The 23,005-nt window shown below is 33.7% G+C and overlaps 1 protein-coding gene across 5 annotated transcripts in view; it reads left to right on the top strand.

Moving 5' to 3' along the window:
- The window catches only part of FSTL5 (follistatin like 5), a 307,998-nt gene that overhangs the window by 21,027 nt on the left and 263,966 nt on the right, over window positions 1-23,005 (top strand). For all 5 annotated transcript variants that reach the window (XM_065061431.1, XM_065061429.1, XM_065061430.1 and 2 more), the window contains exon 2: window positions 6,078-6,216. In XM_065061431.1, the coding sequence (XP_064917503.1) occupies window positions 6,094-6,216 (123 nt within the window). In that variant the 5' untranslated portion in view covers window positions 6,078-6,093. The remainder of the gene's footprint in view (window positions 1-6,077; window positions 6,217-23,005) is intronic.

Raw genomic sequence — 23,005 nt, forward strand, 5'->3', positions numbered from 1 at the left:
GCTGGAATTTTTTAATTTCCCTTTATGTTTTAACCTATACATTTTATTATAAAATATTTAATATATATGATTTATTACAGAAATATAAATGTACATAACAAATTACAGATTATAATAATTTGTATTATAAACTGTAAGTATATTAAAATATTTTAGTGTATGAAAATTATTAGAGAAAGGAATATTGAATCCATTTTAAGTACTTGGTGCATCCCTGTCTTGAATATCTAATTAGTCCCTGGTTAAATTATAGGATCATAGAACGGCTTGCATTGGAAGGGACCTTAAAGATCATGTACCTGCCATGGGCAGGGACGCCTTCCACTAGACCAGGTTGCTCAAAGCCCCATCTAACCTGGCCTTGAACACTCCCAGTGATGAGGCATTCACAGCTTCTTTGGGCAGCCTGTTCCAGTGCCTCACCACCCTCATGGTGAAGAAATTCCTTAAAATTACTTTAAAAATATAATACAATAAGGAATATACAGAGGAAAACCAAAAACAAACACTCCCCCACTCAATTTAAAAAACAAACAAACAACAAAACAAAACAAAACAACAACAAAACAAACACACCCACACCCACACAAATCCCCAAACAAACAAACAAAACCCCAGGAAAACCCAGAGGTACAGATTGTCTCTGTTTGAAAAGAGAATAAACAGATTAAATAAACTCATCATATTTCCGAATACGATTATATGAATATAAAGAAACAACATGCTTCACATCTGCATAATGTTATGGAAATAATAATACCCAAATTTTAAAAGTTAGTAGACAAACTTTAGCTGCTAAAGTCTATCAGTGGATATTAGCCAAAATGGCTAGCTGCAGTGTCTAGCTCAGAGAGTAAATGGGGTTGGAGGAATATACTAACTTGTCCATTCTCTTCCTGTTTCTTTACTTATCCATTAAGCGTCTACCTTTGGCCACCAATTTAATAATAAGTAGTTATTAAACAGTATTTGCCTCTCATTACTGTATCACATAAGTGACTTATGCAAATAAAGAAATGGAGCAAGGTTTTTGGAAATATAAGGTACACTTGGCTTAAAAGCTGCTTGATGACACCTCCAGGTGAAACAGGTGAAAAGTGAAATAAACATGGAGGATAAAGAGCTGTTAACATCAAAGTGGTAAAAATATGGGGTAGAACTACTTATTTCTGCAAGCTCCTAGAAATAACTTCATACTTAAATAATCTCAGAAGACCAAAAGATGTCAGATGATAATAAATATCTCTAGAAAACAGCAAACTATTCATACTGATAATAATCAACATGTTAAGTTATTATCTTATCTTGAAATTCTTGCAGGTGTATAAAAGCTGTATTGTAATACATGGGGCATATATTTACTTACGTATGTTGCATGAACAAAAACATCACCGGAAAAAACGTAAGGGTCAGGAATGTATCTCCCTGGCTATCTGATTTCAGAACTTTCAGAGCACAAAGAAATTCACTACACTGATTTCTGCATGATGCCTCAGTGATGTGAAACACACAAGAAAAGAAAAATATCTGTTCAATAACATTTCACTGAAATTGTCAAGTATAATTGAATAACATTCACTTATTTCTTGGATTGTTTCTCTCAGAGCTGGCTTCTCCTCCCCTTCTCTGGCTGTGCAGCTGCTTAATTCAGATACTAGGTTTCTGTCTGCAGTGGGTCCCCTGAGAGACAGGAAGTGAGATTAATGCTTTATTCATCTTTGATTAAGGCGTGCACACCATCCCCTCCGCCTCATCCGAGGTTCTCAGACACAGATATACTGTCTGGGAGATTAAAGCAGAACGTCTTTTTTTTTTTTCTTTTTTCTTTTTTTCCCCCCACTTTTCCGAACAGTGGTAGCAGAAAAATACAAAAGATTAAGTTGCTTGTACTTGGGAGCTCCACAATGAGCTATATTTGTTGAACTCTCATATTTCAGAATATTTATTAAAATCTGTGTTATTGATGCTTCAGATCTTTGATTTTCAACATTTTCCTATAAAATATAGTTACAATGTTATATATATATATATATATGTTAAATGTTATAATCAAGACTAAATTACTATTTGTTTGACCCTGAAATTCTTTAAACCTAGTTCTTGTGAAAGATATATTCTTTTATATAATATCCTATGCACTTAATAAAAGCATGCTAAGTAACTGTAGTCATTCATATATCCAAATTTAATGATCAATGAGAAAGTTTCTGACAGCTTAAAACTCAGTATGTCTACCATAACTTACAAAAAAACAAAGTGGAAAAAAACCCAGTGAAAATAAAAGTAGTCATATAATAAAACTAAAAGCAAACGTTATACAAATAGTATGTAATTCATGAAGTTAAACATACAGAAAAATGTTATCTAAGCACTGAAACATAAAATTCTGTCAGATTGTAATCAATGAGGAAACAACATCTAGATCTATAATTAAAATTTGTGTTCAGAAATGTATCATTTTCTTCCAGAGTCCATGATATGACCATCCTTCTGGTTGTTTGATAATATAACCATTAAAATAAATGTATTGTACAAATATCCTTTACTTCCCATTTATGCTGTAAATAAAGGAATATGAAGCAAATTTTTTTAGAAATCATGAATATATAGAGTTAATACCTTATTTCTTTCTGTTCGCCTGTATGCAGCAACAAAATCTGGAGTTGCAATGAAGCTTTGAAAACTCATTTTCATTCCATCTCTTTAGTTCAGCTCCTTAACAATGTAAGTCATTAAGGACAGATCATAACTCTTCTTAAAATAACCACTTAGGAGCATTGTTTTAAGCAGAACCATGGGTTTGGTAGTAGTTTTTAAGTAGCCACTTGAACTGTACAATAAATTCAATAGAAAATTAATGATACTTTGAAAAAAAATGTTTTTTTAAAAAAAATTTCTGAAAAGGCAAATAATAACTGCAGACTGCCTACATACTTTTTGAATTTTAGGTGGTATCTGCCCAAAAAGGTGACTTCTTTGATTTACATCTTAAGTGTTGATCCAAGCAACAGGCAATGAAGTCAGAAACCGAGCATGTAATAATTTTCTCTTCTTTTGGACAAGTACAAAGGAGAAATCTTTCAGGGTCAAACAATTTTCAAAACTATAAGGACTCTATTCTTTTATGCCACATGAGGCTAAAATGTATGCAGTTTAGATGAGAGGGTGGTGGAATGTGGCTGCCCTTACCATCTCTGTGAAATGACTGTTCTCCAACCTCATTTTCATTGTACAGAGAGATATTCTGCAAGTGCACAAAGGGGACAAAGGTTCAACTGTGTGTACCTAGTTTTAGCATGCATAACTGCTAAACTAATCTGATTCTGACCTTGCAAGTCAACAATAAACTATTTTCAAAGACATTTTTTCAAATACAAATAAAGGGGTGTTTTCTTCAAGATTAAAAGACAAGATTCTGATTTTCTTTTTTTTTTTTTTTCCTCCCCCTCCCTCCCTGTAATGGAGTTATTGTTCCAGTAACAGTGATACTGAGAACTAAGAGGCAGTGAAGGAAAATGCCATTCCATTACATACTTGAATTCTCAGAGTTCTGAAATAAGTGTTTCAAGTCAGTGAGCTAAATTTGTTGTAATAACCCCATAGTAAAGGTCCACTGGAACATCTGATTAACAGTTCTGTTTTGGTGGAAGTGTGAGGTGAACCCAAGAAAACTTCTTCACTGTGTTATTTTCTATCATCACTTTAATATCCAGTAACTGAACAGGTATAAAAGAAGAAGCCTCAAGTTATTTATGTAAAATATCTGTAATAGAGCTTGTCTTTGTTTCAAATCATTCACTGCTTGATATGTTCTCTGAGAGATCTCATAGGAGACACTACTACAATGTATATTAGAAAAACTGAAGTACCAAAATAAGGCACTTGAAGTGTGAGCTATTGGAATAAGCAATGATAAATGAGAAGAAATCTGAAATTTGATTAACAGGGAAACCCAGAATGAGATTGGTTCTGATGGAACAAAAGGTAGCTGATGTCAAAGTAGTATGGTTTATGAATCTCAAACTGAGTTTGAGTTAAAAGTATGAAAGCCTGGCAGGCTGGTAAAAGTCAGCTGGAATGAGAATGGATCGGACAGCAAATGTTAAAGTGGTTTTACCAAGTTGGGTAAAGTGGTCCCCAAAGAAGGGTAGCAAACTTAGGGTAGCAGGATCCCATTACTGAGACTGTGAATAGATGTAAGGCTAGAGTCTATTCAATACCTCTGATGTCTCCACAGGAATTAATTCTATGCAGTCCCTGCCTTTGGGTGGCTCTCAGGACTACTGCTATATGCTGATTTCCTATAAAACAGGAAATATTAGGCAAGACTTTAACATTCTGTACACACTCTGCTCTTTTAGGGCACACTTAGGACATTTTAAACTTATTCATGTGTATCTTTATTCTTATTAGAGCTTTCTACATTAGCAAGGTTAGTACATTAGAGGAAAGGTAGAAAGGGAAAAAAAATAGTAAACACTCTTGCATAAGTCAGCCTGCATAGAAGTTGTTAATCTCCGTCCCATATTACAAGACTGGATAACAAAAGCTCAACAGAATGACTTGCACAAGTCTCAGTTTGCTGTGTTGTCTGTTTAGCATGATAGTTTCAAAGCAGATGCTGAATATCAATAATAAATGTTTAATATCTTTAATAGGTACTGAAACCACTTATGAAATGCACATTTGTAGGTCCATTGGGAACCATCTAAGGAAACTCTTACGTCATATGTATCTATAAAATCTGTGAGAATGATTGTTACACTCCTTCCATGGTTCCGATCTTGTCTTTATGAAGTTATAATATCTTTGTCCAGGCAAAAGCAACTCTGACACAAATTCTCTATGATTTTTTCGGCATCTTCTGTAAGAACTTTCTCATAAATTTCACAACATAAGTTTCTCAAGGCCTTTAACATTAGAAACAGTTATCTGCGTTTTTCCATATTGTTGTGTATCTCCCTTCCTAATATCTGAATATCTGATATCCTAATTTTATTTCTAATGTGTCACACCTTAATGTATCATGGTAGATGGATAATTTAGGACTAGCTCAACAAACCAGCCTAGTTTCTCTGGAAAAATCAAATGTTGTGTTCATTACAATATCAAGTAATTTTTTCATAACCTGGTTTAAGATATGTTAGAACATTGCAATCAGTACAAACTGGGTTGTTATGATGACTGCCAGATGACAAACTTGTGGACAGAGTGCACATGAAGTGGGCAAGATTGCACACACACCATATTGTTTGCAGTCTACTGGATAGATATTGGTATTTACTTGTATAATGTACCTTCAAAATTGAAAGTCTGAAATTGTTAATTAGTATTCTCATTTAATATTAAAATTGCAAATAGATGAGTGTTCTGCTAATTTCTGTTTCCATGAAACAGAAGGTTGCATCAGCTATTAAAATATTCAAATGATCTACCCTGATTTTGGTGATTGATTGCAGTGAATTTTAGGGCAAATTCAGAGAGCTTACTTAATAGACTATAAATGTTCTTACAATACTCACATATGCAATAAAGCTTATAGACTATACATAATTTCAATAATGCAATTTAGAAATTCCTCTAGAATACTGGCATAAGACACAGTGCTTTGGTTACATTTTAGGCTTCAGTGATGGTAAGATAGAGATTATAATAGATGTATGCTAGATGTTTTACATTATAGCTTTCAGGTTGTGAACAGTGCATCACAGAAGACTCTATTTAAAAGAAAAGGTTGGTGTAAGGAAAAGGTTCATTTATATCAGATGATGCACATTTTCTGAGAGATGTAATTTTCTGAGGCTTTTCCTGGTTATTTCCTCAGTGAACGTCTCATATGAGTATCAAATAGTGATAAGAAAATGTTCAGTTCAGTACAACCAAATTGATATTTTGGTCTCAAAAAACACTACCTTCTTTTCCTTTTCCTTTTGCCTTTGTGCCAGATGGTTTACCTTATTACTACCATATTTATTCAAGTCCACAAATGGAATATCAGTATTGTAAACTTTTTAATATGACTTGTGTGAAAGTAATATTGCAGGCTGTCACTGAACTTTTACCTTTTATTTTGACAGGAACCGACCTGTAAAGATGTTTATGTGGTGGTCAGCTGTTTTAATGCTTGGATGCATTTTGCTGGGAGCAGACGGGTGGCCAGCCAAGGAAGGATACGACTTTAGGCCCTATCAACCCCTAGTAAGATTACGCCACAAGGTACAGATTATTCTCTGGCACTTAAGGGATAAATTGCATGCCAGCTTTGTCTTGTTTGTATCTATTGGAGTAATGTTCAGAAACTAACTTTTTCAGTAACACCACCTGCAAAAATATAGATTTGATTTGACAAGTAAACAGGAGCTGTTTAGATTTGAAAGCCCAGAAATCTTTCAAAGATAGCAAGTTAAATTCTGTTCTGGTTTCACAAACTAGAGATTATGTATATCAACAGAATCTCAGACAGAGACAGGAGAGGTTGTCCCTTAAAGCAACTGTCAGCATCTGCTCAAGGGCAACAATTTGTTCCTGTACTCACTGGATTTCAGACCAAGCAGCAACCAGAGGAACTGTCTGTCAAAGCATCATGGTGTTCAAGTTAACTGATCAACAAAAACTTGCCTGCATGAGGTACATGATCACAGTGATCTCTGAATTTAGGAGTTTCGAACTGTCACATAATGTAGGTGTTTCCTGAGATATTGGATTTCCCAGCTTCAAGCACTATATGCCACTTGAATATTTCCCACCTGCCACACCTTTATCATGAATCCAGTACTCCCAAAACAGTTCTCAGCTAACAAATCCTGCTCGTCTTCTGGTAGCTAGAAACGAAAGTACTGTGATGGTTCTGTAAAACAAGGAAAAGGGCTGAACTATCTCCATGGACTGTCTGAAGCCAGCATAGATCGGTTTCTTAGTTTCTTCTTTCCTGGTAGTCATGGTAGCAACACCTGAGCAACCATAAGGCCTACAATCAGGCCAACAAAGATGATAAATAAAACTTCTTTTCCCCCTTCTGAATATGGGTGTTTCAAGAAAAAAAGTCTGAATTACAGCCAGAAACTCTAAACGCTAGTTTCTCTCCATGTTTCAAGATCTGGGTAGTTTAATTTCTCAGTACTTTTTATAAAATAGGAAAGCTATTTCTTCTTGGACCTCTGTTAGAAAGAAATGATCCTGTAAAGAGATTTTTAAAAGCAGATAAAGCATAAAGTGAAAGAAAGTTAATGCTAGAAAATTATAAAGAGAACGGAAAAATAGTAATGAAAGCATGATATAAAAATTCTTAAAAGCAAATAAAATATGGTGGGTTTTTTCCTAGTCAATATGGCTAGATGAAAAAAGATGGTTCAGCTTTTGGTTTTATGGATATGTGTTAGTATAAAAAAAATAGAAATGCAAAACTTTATAAAGTAAGTTTTTAAAACCAGTTCTGGCACAGATACATACAAAATGTACATAATACGGTAAAGGAGATTTTCTTTTTCAGTCAAACACTTAATATAAGAAGTACTTGGATCAAGTTCTGTGAGTGGAATACTTATTTGAAACAGAAGATTATAATGAATATTAGCAGACCAAACAATATTAGCTTTGACCAAACAATATGCATGCAAGTTTATCAGTGCGAAGATTTAAAAAAAAAAAAAAAAGTGTAATCACCCATGTTCTAATAAAGGGGAATTTATCTGACTTGACTCCAAATGTCAAACTGCAGGGAAAACAATCCTGTTAGTACTTAGGTATTATCTTGAAAAAATGATTGTGTTCATGGTGAGAACAAGCATTCATATCATAAATGATTTGTTGTTTTAAATTCAACTCTTTATGTACAGAGATTACAAGTAGGCATTTAGTCTGAATGCATAAGGAAAAAACTTGAGAAATAGGGAAAAACTTTATACATAAGAAAACACTTTTTTACTCTGAGGGTGACCAAACACTTGAACAGATTGCCTAGGCAGCTTTTGGAGTCTCCATCCTTGGAGATTTTCAAAGCCAGCTGGACGTGACCCTGGGCAACCTGGCGTAGATGACTGTGTTTGAGCAGGAAGGTTGTACAAGGTGACCTCCAGAGGTCCCTTCCAACCTCAACCATTGTGTGATTCTGTGATTCATTATAATACCTAATCACTAATTACATATAATTTATATATTTTAAATTATTTATATATTTAGTAGAATAGTTTTGGGATTTTACTGATGAAACTTAAAAAGATTTAAAGAAATATTCAGAAAAACATTTTAGAAAATATTTTGTAAAATATTTTTTAAAAATTTACAGAATATTTTGGAAAACATATAGAAAATATTTTTAGAAAATCTAAATGTCATGGTAACAAAAAAGAGACAATATTTCTTAATTTACTGCTCTAATAGATTGATAGTAAAATGTGTGATGAATTAAATTGAGAAGTCCTTAATTTTTTAATAACAAATATTTGTAGTACAGATTTCGTTGATGGATTGTTCAAAATCTTTTGAAATCATTTTACTTAGGAAAACATCAATATTATCTGTCTTTGTACTGTCCCTTAGCTCCTCTCACAACTTCCAAAACCCTTCTAATATATTCAATAGTTAAATAAGCCACCTCTCTTGAATGAAATTATTTACCTGCAACAGATATTCCAACTTGCATAACTTGAGCCAGTTGAAATGTACAATCTGTTTCAGAGGACTAACAGCACTGTTATACATGATTTATCCACATCTTCACCCCACTGTTCTCATAGAAGGCTAATTATCCTGTGGCTGTTCATTAGTTTTCATGGACAGGAGGCATGTAGTTTGGTCATTTGGTAAGCTTACACTGGGATGTGACTCAGAGCTGTGTGCTTCTTCACATCCTGGTTTGCAGAGGAAAGCAAGCCATGCACGTAGAGCACTGGGCAGTGCCAGCATGTTTTGCCAGGTAAGTCACCTTGCTCTTTAGGGACCTCTAAAAAATTATCTAAAGCTCCAGTTTAGAGAACCTTCCAGTTAAGAGGTTGCCTTCATGAGTTTTCAGGTTGCTGTCTGTACCTATGTTGCATTCAAAAAAGGGCCACGAACATACATTTTTCCAGTAACAGTATCATTATTCTCTCCCATTGATGGATTTGCCTGTGTTCTCATTTTCCATAGATTCCTTTGGTGTTTTTTTAGATTATTTATAATAGATTAAATATGAGGGCAGATGCTTTAGCAATTATCTGGCAATATCTCATGCTTGTTTAGATAGAACAGAATGTATAGCTGATTTAATTCTTATGTCACAGTTGTACGGAACTCCTAACCTTCTTCAGTGGTGGAAATAACTAGAATTCTTATTATTGATAGAAATTTTCAGTGCTGCAATATATGAGAGCCTGAACTGAGTTTTTCCTTGCAAGATAATTGTTCTGCCTTTAAAATATCACCGTTTTCATGAGCAATTGAAATCACTGTTTTTCAGTCTCCAATATGACTTTTTTTCTTTGAAACTGTGCAGAAAATAATAGTAAAATACACCTTAAGTATATGGATAACTAACTTCTTGGCTAATGTCAGAGCAGTCTGACAGCATGTGAAGTTGCCACGTTTTGACACCAGCCAAAACTTAGATTTAGTGCTGTGGATATTGCTGATTTCCCAACTTTGCTATTTATAGCCTTTAAATATGCAACGATTTCTTACTGTGTAGAAACGTGTTTTTGTGTGTTTAACTTGATCTGTGGAATTAACAGACTGCTCCTCAGCAGACTTTCTAACTTATCATATGCTGTATTAATGAAGAGTTTCCACTTTGAACCATTTTCTATTTTTATTATACAGTAGTTGGAACAGCTGTAGTATTACAGTAGAATTTTCAATATCCAGCACCTATGATGAGCTGCTGACTTTGAAGTTTTAGGTTTATTTTTTCTGGAAATTTTCTAACAGAAAATCTGCAATATAAAATATATGTCTAAGAACTTGCAGCAATTTGCACGTAAATTATAATCATAGCCCAAAGTATATTTATAATAATGTTCATTATCATGGCCATTACAGGGGCCAGGTAGATCAAATGTTTGACTGCATTGTTTATGTATTAAATAATCTAAACCAAGAAGAAATGAGTTGGCTTGAACTAGAACAAAGAACCAATACTACAAAGTACTCCTGAAAATTTTATTTCAGTCCCTTTCCCTTGTTAAACTGCTGTGGCTTGCACTTTCACAGTTATGCTGAAAAATATTAGGCTATGTCTGAATTGCATGTGAGTTTCTTGTCATGCCAGTTAATCCTTGGCTTTTCATTTGTCAAAATACTGGAAAAGTTTGTGACTTTCCATTTGGGAGTCTTGCAGTACTGCTGAAGTGTTGTGAGTAATTTGTTAATACCTAGTTTCTCACATGAAATCATTAGGAAGTATTTCTAGCATCCTACTAAATTTTCTGCTTGTAATTTGCATGACTCTGATAGTGATGTTTATGCCATGTCTTCAGTAAAAAAGCATATGCTGTGAGACTTCCAGGTATAAACAGGAAGGCAGCAGCCAACAGAACACTGGCTGTCCATTTCTAATTATCTGTCAGAGACTAAGAAATATGGAATATATTCTGTACATTCATATATATATTCCAGAGCATGCCAAGTCTGCATATCTAACACATGCAGGCACAACCTGCTTCTGCAAGCCAGGTGATTCACGTGGTTTAGCAAGGAATAATATGAACTACAGTGCCTCATTCTGAATGATATAATTATGGGTAGGAAGTTGTTTGATTTTAGTCTCAGGAGACAGTGAAAATTGCTAACATATACATCGTCACCTGGATACCTTTTACTTAAGCCCAATTCTGAGCTTACAGTGTTAAGGTTGTTACATTCATTATGGTTAGGGTTGTAATGCCTCAGAGCAAGCTTGGGAGGGTGAGTGGGGGTAGGAGGAGCAATGATCAGGTGAATCTGGGACAGAGGGAAGAATTGAGGAAATTTGGCATTTGACCTGGATTTGGGGCTCAGCCTCAACTTGGTCCTAGGCCTCATGAAAGAGCTTTTTGTCCAGCTGAGCAGGTGGGTACAGAAAAGGAGACATGATTTGTTTTTAACAGCCTCCATGGACATTTTCTAACAACTGATTTTGTGATATTGATTCAAACTGTTTCCAGCCTTACCCTTATTTTGTCTTACTTTACCAAATGGCTCATGGGATCTGAGTCAGATGTGCGGCAGTTGCTGTTGTCTGTGTTATTTCTCCAGACTAAAATATTTGTTTTAACTCCTTGTGAAAAACTTGCCTATTTCCTCCTTTCCCTTTCCCTCCCTTTTTGTTGCTTGCTGTTGAATTATGCAATTCAACTCTGATTCTTATTAATTTAGGCTTCAGGATTAGTTCAATTTAGAGATATTTAGGTTAGATTAGAATTACATCTAGTTTAAAGGTGTTTAGGCAATAATGACTTTGTCTGAAACAAAACAAGAGAAAAACATAGTGGCATAAGCATGCCCTCCCAGTTTATTGAAGACAGATTTTAATTTACAGGCACGAAGCATAGAATACATGTTCTGCATTTAGGTTTTTGCCCAAAGCTTTAAAATTGTTCTTCCCCAACTAATTGTGCATTCTGTGTTACAATGAAACACCTGTAAAATACAGAAAGACTGAGTGTTCAATGTTTTATGTTTATTTAGGGTAACATAACCAAGAAAGAAATGCACAGAAAGTAGTAAATACTTCAGGATTCAAAATCAGCCTGAGCTTTCCTTGTGTGGTCTGGTCCCTGAACAACCTGAGGTTTATAGTTCACAGTGTTTATCTGGAAAGTCTGTTCGCCTGCAGGATCTGAGAAGTTATAAAATTTGATCCTCTAAAATCCTCTGTCCTAGGGAGAGAAGAGGGTAAAAAAAATCCATCTCAGTAAGATGCGTTGGTGAATTCTGAGGCCTAAGAACAGAGCTTTTCCTGAGCATATGAGTGCTGGTCTTAGCTCTAAGGTAACAAGATTTTTCCCTTCCTGAGGATCTCTGAACACAGTATCTATGTCCTTGCAAATTCTAGTTTTTTATGTAAGTAGCAACACTTTCTTTTTCTTTCCCCCCCTCCCACCTTAATCATTTGTTCAACTGTAGTCAAGGAGTCTTATGAATTATTTTTTTTTCTTTTCTCTGGGACAGGAAGTATGTTCTGCATTTTAATCTGCTTTATCCTGTGGGCAATAACATTCAAAAGGCATGTCCATTTTTTTTTTTAATTTAAGTTCCTTTACAGTCATTGTATACTAATAAGCTGATATCAATTAAACGTTACTTTTGCTATTACTCAATACATGCTCAAAACCTTTTTTAAAATAAGTCTTAGGAAAGTTGCCTGTAAAATCTATCTGTAAAATTTCTTCTATAGTCCTTTTTCCAAATAGTCGTTCATTGTGGGGGGAAAAAAGAGATGTTGAAGTCTGGAATTAAGGCAAGTGAGAAATTCTTCTTTCAAGCTGCCTGCTGATGCTTCCAATGCTAACTCATTAGCAACATCTAGCTTAAACTGTTAATCAAGAAGTCTGTGGGGCTAGTGAGGGAAAATGTGCATCTTTACTATTGCACTGAACCTCTCACTGTACCTGTATTTTGTGTTCTTGTTCCGCAGCTGTGGAGAAGATTAATACCAGCCAATTATTTTAAGGGATGACAAATCATATATATTATCTAGTTTTTGATTCACATTGCCTTTGAATTTTATTTGTCAACTTGACAACATATAATAAAAAATAAAGTAGTGGTATATGGAGGTAGTGTAATTATATTCTACAGCACTCAGCTTGGCCTTCTCACATTGCTTTCTAGGAAGGGGATTTCCAGTTAGTCTCTTAATAGATAAGACAATGGGGTTTGGGCCTTTCTGGTGTTCGGGAGTTGATGCAAACACAATCTATATCAACTGTCTTTTCAGATTCTTGATTAATGTGTTTTTTCACATTCTGTTACAAAGGCAAGTCATCATCACAAATTGTAATCACAGAGGCAGCGAAAGAAAGCCAGAAGATATTTGTTTTATATATTATTTGGGATGTTTTGCTACTGCTGAAATTTGTGCCATTTGGATTTCTAAGATCATTAAAGAGTCAGATACTTTAAGTGTGTATGGCTCATAAGTTTACGAGATCTGGCTCTTTTCCATACCTTCCTTGCTGTCTCTTGTTCTTCAGGTCCTCAAGATTACTCCTTATAACATTCAATCTCTTTTATTTTTTTTTTTCTATCAGCCAAATGTTTTATTTTATTGTTTTTCACTGCTTCTTTTTTTCAGTCATTTCTCCCAATGATTTAATACCTATTTTCATTACCTGGAAGACATAGACTTTTATTATCTTTATTAACCTTTATTATCTTGGTTCATTAAAGTGAAAGTCATATCCTCTAGCTTATATTGTACTTGTAAAGTGAAAAATACTATGCAAAAATCAATATATAAATGTTATTAATTAATGAATGTGGTGTATAACAGATTTATTGGTGTTCAGACAAAATGGGATATACCCCAGCCTCAGTTTTTAACTAAATAATGAACCACTTGGTTTATGTTTCATTTTTCACCTTTCTGATTTTAATTAGCTATTTAAATTATGTTATAAATGAAAATATTTATGTACTTAACATTTGTTTTAAACATCAGTATACTGTAAATCTATATGTTGATATATTCCCAAAAGAGTAAATGCAGCATTGATGTGTAGCAGTAATGTTTTGTAAGAAAACTATCAATTACATTGGGCTTAAGTATAATGTTAAAGTACAGCATTTGTGTACAATTAGACTATTTTAAAATTGGCTCCAATTAGATTGACTAAATATTAGGTCTTATATCCATGTCTCTGTTCAGTATTTCAGTCTTATACTTTGTGTGATACAAAAACAAGTTCAGAGAAAATTATCTCTTTTTGACACCAGGAAAATCTCTCTCTAGTTTTAACTCTTTCTTCTTCATTGGTTAATTTGTCCTAACTATTTTTTCAACAGCTTATTCCTTCTATATCCCCTCTTTTCATGAAAAGAAAACAAAAAAAATGATCAGTCACAGCTGATAGCTACCCATAGCTCTGGGTATGTAACCTGGAATAAGCAGTCTATAATTCAAGTGTAATTTCTAAGGAGAACTAAGGTCTAACACTCTTCTGAGGCATCAGCACAATCTTCCATCCATTAGAGTAGTTGATGGAAATGCTATTAATCTCCATGACGTTTACCTGAGGATTTTACTTATACATCAGTGCAATTAATACAGAATTAATATTACATTCTCTTAATAGAATTTATTCAACTTTGCTGGTATATCTAACATTATTTGGTGTTACATCTTTTGATGTAACAATTCTGGTGGATAAAATGTATGTTAAAATTAATAGCAACTACTGCATTAAAATAAGGTGATCCTAAAAATTGTGAAAGACCAATCCCATTGTAATTGATAATTTGCATGGTGTTTTTAAAGGGTCTGAGAAACCATTGCATTAGCCAGTCTGACTTCCCATATAAAGATCTCCCATTAATTTGTCATTGTTTCTTCATTCTTCTTTTAAATGGGGCATGAGTAAAGCATGCCTTTCAAAAAAATTACTGAGTCTTCAAATACTTTCTGTACCTTAATATTTTCAAATAATTTCCCTTGATGGTTTATTATTGAAAATTAGTAAAGAACAGAGGTTATCATTTGGATACGTGTTGTCCTTCCAGTGACTGCTTCGTGATACCTACTCCATCATTAGATAGAATGCAGTGAAAATCTTTAGTTTAGTAAAAGGAAATGTTTGCAAGACGTTATTCATAGTTTATTATTAAAAACAAACCCAATTTTAGCTGTCTCTACTAGTATCAGTCCAGGACAGGGAAGAAAAATATATCTCTTTTTTACATACAGAGGAGATTAGAACTCCAGGTATTTGCCGAATCGTTATTTCAGCTCTCTGCACACTTTTTAAATTATTTATTTATTTAAAAATCAGCTTGTTTCCAATGAGAACTCCAAGAGAAAATAACTAAAAGCTTTACAATACATCGTCTCCTTCATAGTAGGGAAACTGTAACCAATTATCGGTATATCTGTAGTGTATATAGCTTTACTTCATGTTTCATTTTGAAAAGTTAATTGAAATTCAACAATCAAATAATGAGCTAATCTTGACTTTTCTAAGATTCAATAGAAAAAAAAAATCTTAGTTTTACTTTCTATTTTTCAAAATGTCACATGGTGGCTAGTATGGTATGACCTTTGATCAAGTTTCTGGTTAAAATGAATGTGTTCCTCAAATATATGGTTGAACATTTACAAAAGGGCATGTGTAACTGATTAATATTCATATCTTAAACATCTCTTTTCCTTTGCAACACTACCTTATCTGCCTTTGTAAGATGAATGTTAGAAACAATATATTATTCCTAGAAATTTCTCAGCATATTTAATCAATACTGGTAGATATACTACAGTTTTACCCACAATTATGTCCTAACACAGACTAAATATTACTTGCCTTCCTGGATTGTAAGAAGGTAATTGATGTTGATGCTTTTGTGTCTATAGTCTCAAATTGTCATTCTTCGTGCAGATTTTCTTTTATATAGACAAAAATTTGTGAAGAGGAAAGGTAAGATCTGAATGAGCCTTGGACAGGCTGAATAATAAAATGTAATGCACATTATGTGGTTTTTAGAAAATTATAGTTTAGAAAATTACACTTAAAAACCATCTCTGCAATTTAAATAGACCAAAAAAAAAAAAAAAGAATAGGGGTTTTAGGCAAATTACTCCCATTTATGTTGATGGGAATTGTGTAGCTAAGATACACCTGTACTAGTTTTGTTTTTTTTTGGGAAAAAATAGCATCATTTTGTCAGGAAATATAATACTTTCCAGTGATTGTGAGGGTACCTGGAGTTTGAGGAGTTCACAGGAGGGGGAAGATAATAGAATACCATGAAATACTGTTCCTTAGAATTTCCAGCGGTAACTCAGTATGCTAAAATGTTGCCTCTTGGAGATCTCTCTCCCGCTTCTTTGTCTACTCAAATCTGGAGTGTCCTCAGATAATGTCAAAATAAATACGTATGTCGGATATGATGAGCTTATGGGCTGTATGGGATAAGTATACTAGTCTGCAGCACCTTCTCAACTATCCTGTGTTATCTTATTTCTTTCTTGGTAGGCTGGAAGAAACTATGCTATATGCTATTCATACACAGGAAAGTAATTCTACACTGCATGTCTGAGCATTTAAAGTTTAATGCAAAATGTGCACAAATAGCAGTAATCTACTTCTGTATAGCCATAATTTATGTAGCATTCATAGCTTCGCCAACTTACTTAAGGAGAGCTGGAGCCTGGGTTTGACTGCGTAATTCGGCTTATACAATCTTCAGTAGGTAAGCTGTTTTGGTCATAGTGGTACAAGTTTCAATGCAAAAGTATATACTTTCCCTGCTTGAACCATGCATCAGGTGTTTTAAAGGTTAAAGTGTTATAAAAACAGCAACACTACACAGCCATATGAAATTGGTAGAACTTTTTTCTGTCATGTGCTATGAAACTGCTTATAAAATTAACATGTATTTGGTCTGTCATCAGAGAACAAAGTATGAAATAATATGAAAGAAGCTATAGTTACATTGTATTTCTAGAGCAGAGTAAGCTTCTATGCATATTTTGTTTCCCTATTCAGCTCAAAACAGTAGCCAGTTGTTTTAGGACAACTGTCCTATGTCAAAGAGGTGTAAGTACAAAAGGGTAACAGCCCATGGAAGAATTGATCTTTTTTAAAAGACTGTATTTGTAAAATGGGCCCTTCTTTTCTTCAGTAAAATGAAGGAAAGCCTTTGCCTGCCATTTTATTTGGCCCGTAAAATCCTTAAGTTTCCTCTTAGAGAAGATCTCACACCAGAAATAAAAAGACAGTAGAAAACTTCACAATCTTACTAAAAAGCAATAATTTAGTGAGATGAGAATCTTTGAATTAAAAGACAAAAATCGAAACTACTTCATAGCTTCAACTGCAGTAGTAATCAGGGCATACAGGCCTAACTTGAGGGTGCTTTATTTCCCTTGGGACCTGCCGGCAGCCTACTGTGCACAGGTCTTACCTTGGCAGCTGTTTTAGGAAATGTGTCCACATGGTTCGTGAACAATTCTACCAGAAGAATCATTGCTTTTAAAATACAACAATCTTTCTCTCTTTGCCTATTTTGAAAAAAGAAGCATTATTTTGTAGAATGTAATCAGGTTTCCAGAAATTTTTGGTGTATACAATGTTACTGTGACAAGAGCATGAAGCTACTGCAGTGCAGCTGGTACTGAAGAACATGAGGAGTTAGACTGTAACTTTAGCCCAGAGCAGTTGTTCCACCTTGAGAACGAAGGCTTTGTCTGCTCTGCTTTGCATGATCTAAGGCTTTGTTTAAGAGTGTTATTTGCCCTACCAACACATCTAGGTGATTAGCTTTAATCACAGTCAGACATGTCTAAACATAAATACTGTAGATTAGGCTTTGTGTAGAACTTCCATGGATGTAAAGTGGATGGAAGAAAGTGCATGCTTTGTTGAAACCTGGTCTGGAGACAGTTTTCCTTAACTTGGTGATGTGGAACTTTTGAATCTTTATTTCTTCTCTGCTTCCCCTTTGCTTTAAGGGGTTGTAATTTGCTGGGCACAAAGAGGAACAACTGCTTCGTACTCCCCTTCCTGGGCCTGCTATGATTGTTCTTCGTAGTCTTCAGGGATCTGTATCTGCAAACTAAGAAACAAACCAGCAGGTTGCACAGTTCTCCCCACCCCAGCTTCTGTGGTTGGGTTTTTTATTGTTTTTGATGAAACAAATCTTTCACTCCTTTATCTAGGCTTCCCAAATACTGTTGGCTCCCATTCATAAGGGTTTATGAATTCAAGACTCAATCAAATTTTCTCCAGAGGCCTCTAAGGCTTACTTCTAAGACTGTAATATCCAGTAATACCTAATCTCGGGAATGTCATTAATTCTGAAGACTTCAACAGCTTTATATTTTTCCTGATCTAGCCAGGTGCTCTGCATCTCGTTTCCTTCACACAAGCATACATTCATGTGATGGGTTAGTTGATACAATAATAACCTCTGGCATATTCTTTTCCCAGAATTTGTTGCCAAAAATTGTGTCAATCTAACAAGACTGAGTTGTGTATGCAGAATACTAGTGCAAGAATCTTGTTGAAAACATCAAATTACAAAACTCTCTGTAGTAAATGGTGTTCTGACAAGAGCAACAGGAAAATGGATCAATTTTTGCTCTTTCTTCCTAACTGTAGTAAGCAAGGCCTTGCTTACTGCTACTTAACAGAATAGCTTTATAAATGTAAATGTTGTTGCTTCTACTTTGCATACATATTTAGTTGAAATTGCAGTTGTACTGCAATTGCTGGAAGTCTGATGAAGTCTGATTCTGTGAAACTGTTTTGAAACACAAATGTTCAGCATAATGTCATTGATCAAATTGGTTCTAAGAATAGTTTAGCAAATTGCCTTGTGCTTTATATGCACTTGCTCTGTATGACTGTGACCATGCTGCTGTTCCACCTATGAATAAAAAGCTTCTGTACATTTATAATTCAGATTTCTTGTAATTAAAGCTGTTGTATCAATATAAGGTAATATGTTGTTGTTTAACTACCATAGCTTGTTTATGTTTTAACAACATGGTAGAAATAATTATCTTGCTACCTCTTTCAATTAAATGATATTTAATAACAATTATTCCTTTAATTATTTTAAAAGTTACTAAATAGTAGCAAAGTACCCACACTGTAGAATGAACATCAAAGGTAATGAGCACAAAACTAATTTTCTACATTCTAACTACACTTTATGATATGACTAACAATAAATTTTCATTGTAAAATGTGAATCAAGCAAATAAGTTTGCACTCGCCCTTTCATCAGTTTCTGTAATTAGTGGTTTATGTTTATTAAATTATTTTAAATTTTGTTACATATCAAGGACAATCTACCATATGTTTTAGACTAATTGGCACTTCGTTGATTTTAAGAATTCCATTAATTCAGCCCTACTTTTTAAATACAGCCAGCATGGAAATGACTTTGTCTGAGTTATTTAAGAATGAAATAAGGCTTCCTTTCTTTATGACTAGCCTGCTCTGGCAGACACGTGCCCACATCCTCAGCAGATGATTCAGGCAGAGGTATGAGTGAGGTTCTAGATGAAATACAAGGAAGTAGTTTGTCTTTTAAAAACATATGCTTCTATGTACAACATCCATGGTTTATAAATACCAACTCTTCTCCTTGCAAAAAGGGAAAAAACATGGGGTTAAGAAACTAGCTTTACTGTTTCTAAAATGGCTGAGGAATTTTGTTAGTCTCAGAGTATTATCTACCTTTACAGATCAGCTCTGTTTCGTTGTTTGGTTGGTTTTCTTTTTTTTTTTTTTTTTTTTTTTAATAAATAGATAAATAGCTGTGTACTTTCTGTGGAATCACTGTATGTTAAGAATCTCCTTGACCATCTTGCTCTATTTCCCTTATTACTAACATGAAGCCTTTTTTCTAAATGCAATTTGATACTATGCTAACATTGTTTACGAAACATATCATTTCTGAACAATGAGTTGTCAAAATGTTAGGATGTTTTAAGAGATATTGATACTATTTGTGTGTTAAGACAAAGAAAATAGCACTAGAAAAGGAGCTCTTTTACCTTGCAAATGCATTTCTATGTGAATTTAAATCAGTTTCTTTACAGAGCCTAGTTTGAGATATATTGCAAATAGTTTATAACTTATGATTTACCAGAATAGCAATTTGTGTGGTCAGCCATCCATGATCTTTTTTAGTTCATAACCGTAGCAGAATATTTGACATTTTCTCCACTTTCATCCACTGTACTTTGAAAAGCGTACATTGAATTCATTCTGCTGGACACACAAGAAAGGTTTCTTTACAGTTATAATATGTTCTGCATCGATACATTTCATGAGGCTGATACAATGTGGTGCAATGCAAAGCCATGCAACTTGTCTGAATAATTTGGCTAGAGGCTGTTGAATTCAGAACTATTTTGTAATATAAGCAGATTAAAAAATCCTGGGATGCAAGGTTATTTGTTCTGCTTACAGATGACTTGTAGCAATAGATAACAACACAATATTGCAGTTCATGTAATCTTTCCAGTGTTATTTAGACAGCAAATATATATAATTTCTTTGGTTGTTAACAAGCAAGGTGAAAAGACTTTGTTTCCATATCATAATGTAGTACAGGAGAAAAATAACAGAAATGTGTGTAACAGCAGGTCTGTTAACTCCTCCACACCTCAGTCTCTATACAAAATTAGTATGTTTTATTTAAGGCAGTCATGCTTTCACATTTACATGCTTTCTAATAGCACGTGGGTAGATTATTATTCATTTTTTTTTTATTACTATTATTTTCAGGTCAACTAGCATCGAAACCCTAGCAAGTTGCATAAATGCAAGTGGAAATATCTGTCATGAGGAACAGTTTTTTGTTTACCTCTCTCATGTTCCAGGACTCTGAGAGATTTATTTATTTTCTCCCATCAGGAAGAACAGTTCCTATTTCCCTGAACTTAATTTTCCTAAGTTATAGGAGCTTATAACATATACTCACTAAAATAAGTCATTGTTTCTTAGTAGTTTTCTACATAAATTAATTAACATGCGTTATCTTTTAATCATAAGGAAGAATCAATATTTAAGAACTTTCAGTATAAATTTTTCTATATTTTTAAAATCTGTGTTTTCAGTTGAAAAGTCTAATATTATGGCAGCCTTTCCCTAGGCAGAAGGCTAATTTCACACTTCAGAGACAGTACACCCAGTCTAATAACTGGTTAATCTTGAAATAACTTGAGTTTTATAGACTTTCCTTTATATTTGGATGCATTTTGATGCTACCAAGCATCTTGCTGGTGCAAGTCATATCACACCGAGGCTGGTCTATGATCTGCTAGCAAAGCTCTTCTTAGTAGATTGAATGGCAGTTTAAAACGAAAAACTGAATCTTTTGAGAAAACTAAACCATGCAAAGCTACCAAAAAATCTTCAACTGAAATTAAATAAAATAAAGATATTAAAAAAATACTGTCTTTAAAGAAAATAAAATGTATTTTCAGCTTATGCCTTCTTTCCTGGAAATTGTTTGGATGTTTTTTGTTTTTGTTTTTTGAGTCACTGAATTTTTAACAAATTCAATTTTTAAAAAGTCCTGTTTTTGTTTTATTTTTAAGTTTCTTCTGAGTCGTTTTCTTTCCTCTCTTAACTTTGCAGCACTTGATGCACTCTGTTCTCCCTAAAAAGTCTTTCTCATCCTCTCCCTAAAAAGTCTTTCTCATCCTTTTTAGTGTTTCTCTTCTCCTTTGACACCAAGATTTGATTTTCATGATTGCTTTACTACAAGGCTACTCTGCTTTACTAATCAATGCTTGGATTAAGTCTTCAGAATCTACTTATTGTAATGTAAAGAGCAGAGATATAGGTTTTGCATCTTTGTTGGAAAACAATTCAATTCTTCTAATTGCGAGGAAAAGGAAGTGAAAAAAGACTAATATGCTTCTATTGAGCTTTGTGGGACTAAATAGTGTTCACAGAACCTATAAATTGCAGTATCTGAATGCTAACATGGTTACATATTGGCTCTAGATGTTTTTTTTTGGTTGTTTTAAATAAGCATAGACTGCTTATTGCAAATAAAATTCCACTGAGTTTACACTGGCCTGTTGAAGTCTAAGTTTCACTCTCTGACCTCTAAAGAGATATGAAATGAAAATAAATTCTCCTTTTTAAAGACTAGAAAAAAGTATCAGCTAGATCTTCTTAACCAAGTGCTGACTGCAGTTTAAAAATAAATGACAAAGGAGTTAAGCAATACTAAAACTCTTGCTTTATTTTTAGTATAGAACGAAAATTATAACACCATGAAAATCAGCTTGAGTTACTTGTAAATTCATCCTATTATATCACATCCTGTATTTCAGGAAATACCATTTAACGTTTTGAGGAAACTTTAAGCATGTATGTGAAAACACTTTACAATCTAGTACACCGTATTTTGTGTTCAATAAAGGCAAAAGTACCTTTTTTTCCCCTTTCTTTCTCTCTCTCTCTCTTTTTTTTTTTTTTTTTTTTTTAAAAAAAACTAATAAAGCTGTTTAATGTAGTCATGGAGAAATTAGAAAATGTATTTTCTAGGGTATGTATAGGTTTTAATACAATTCTTTGTTTTGAAACAACAAGAAAAAAAAAAACATTGACTTAGTTTTAGGTGATATTTTTCTGTATTACTCAGACAAAGACAGGTAATAAGTCTTATTCTAAAATTATTTGCATGATAATTGGGAAAAATGCTATCAAAAGGTATACTAATAAAAAATGTATATATTGGTGTAGACGTTAACTTCTTTCCATAGATTTACATGTACAATCCGGACATATTTAAGACTAAAATAACCTGATATGAGCACCATCAAAATGAATCTGTGGTGGAATCAGTACACTCTCTTTGTTATCAATAGGTTATAGAATGTTAAAAATACCCCTTATAAATTGCAACAAAAGTAGCAACAGTAGAAAAAAAAAAGTTATTTCCTGTTGTTTTTTTTTTTTGAAGTATCTGTAATAGAAAAAGAAATTTAGAAGCATTTTTTTAGCCTATTCCAAATGCCATTTTTATGAGCATAAACTTATAAAGCATCAGATATTTGAAGAATACTTTACAGAGCACAAAACAGAGAACATCTCCTTGAGCAACTATTGTATACAATCAAAACCTGAAATTTTGGGGACAAATTTCCACCTTGAGTAAATTCTCATAGGTATTTCTCATCATTGAAGACACCTAGCTCAGTGTATGCTTAACACTGAATATCAGGTTATGCAGCAATTTTTTTACTATGTTTACTATGTTCATTCTCATCTAGGTAATATGAAGATGTTTAGTGAATACTTGCAGTTATGTAATGGTATTGTACTGAGAAACTGTCAAACTTTCATGTCACATGGACTTCAGCATT

This window comes from Columba livia, chromosome 4, assembly GCF_036013475.1.
Source record: "Columba livia isolate bColLiv1 breed racing homer chromosome 4, bColLiv1.pat.W.v2, whole genome shotgun sequence".
Taxonomy (NCBI): Eukaryota; Metazoa; Chordata; class Aves; order Columbiformes; family Columbidae; genus Columba; species Columba livia.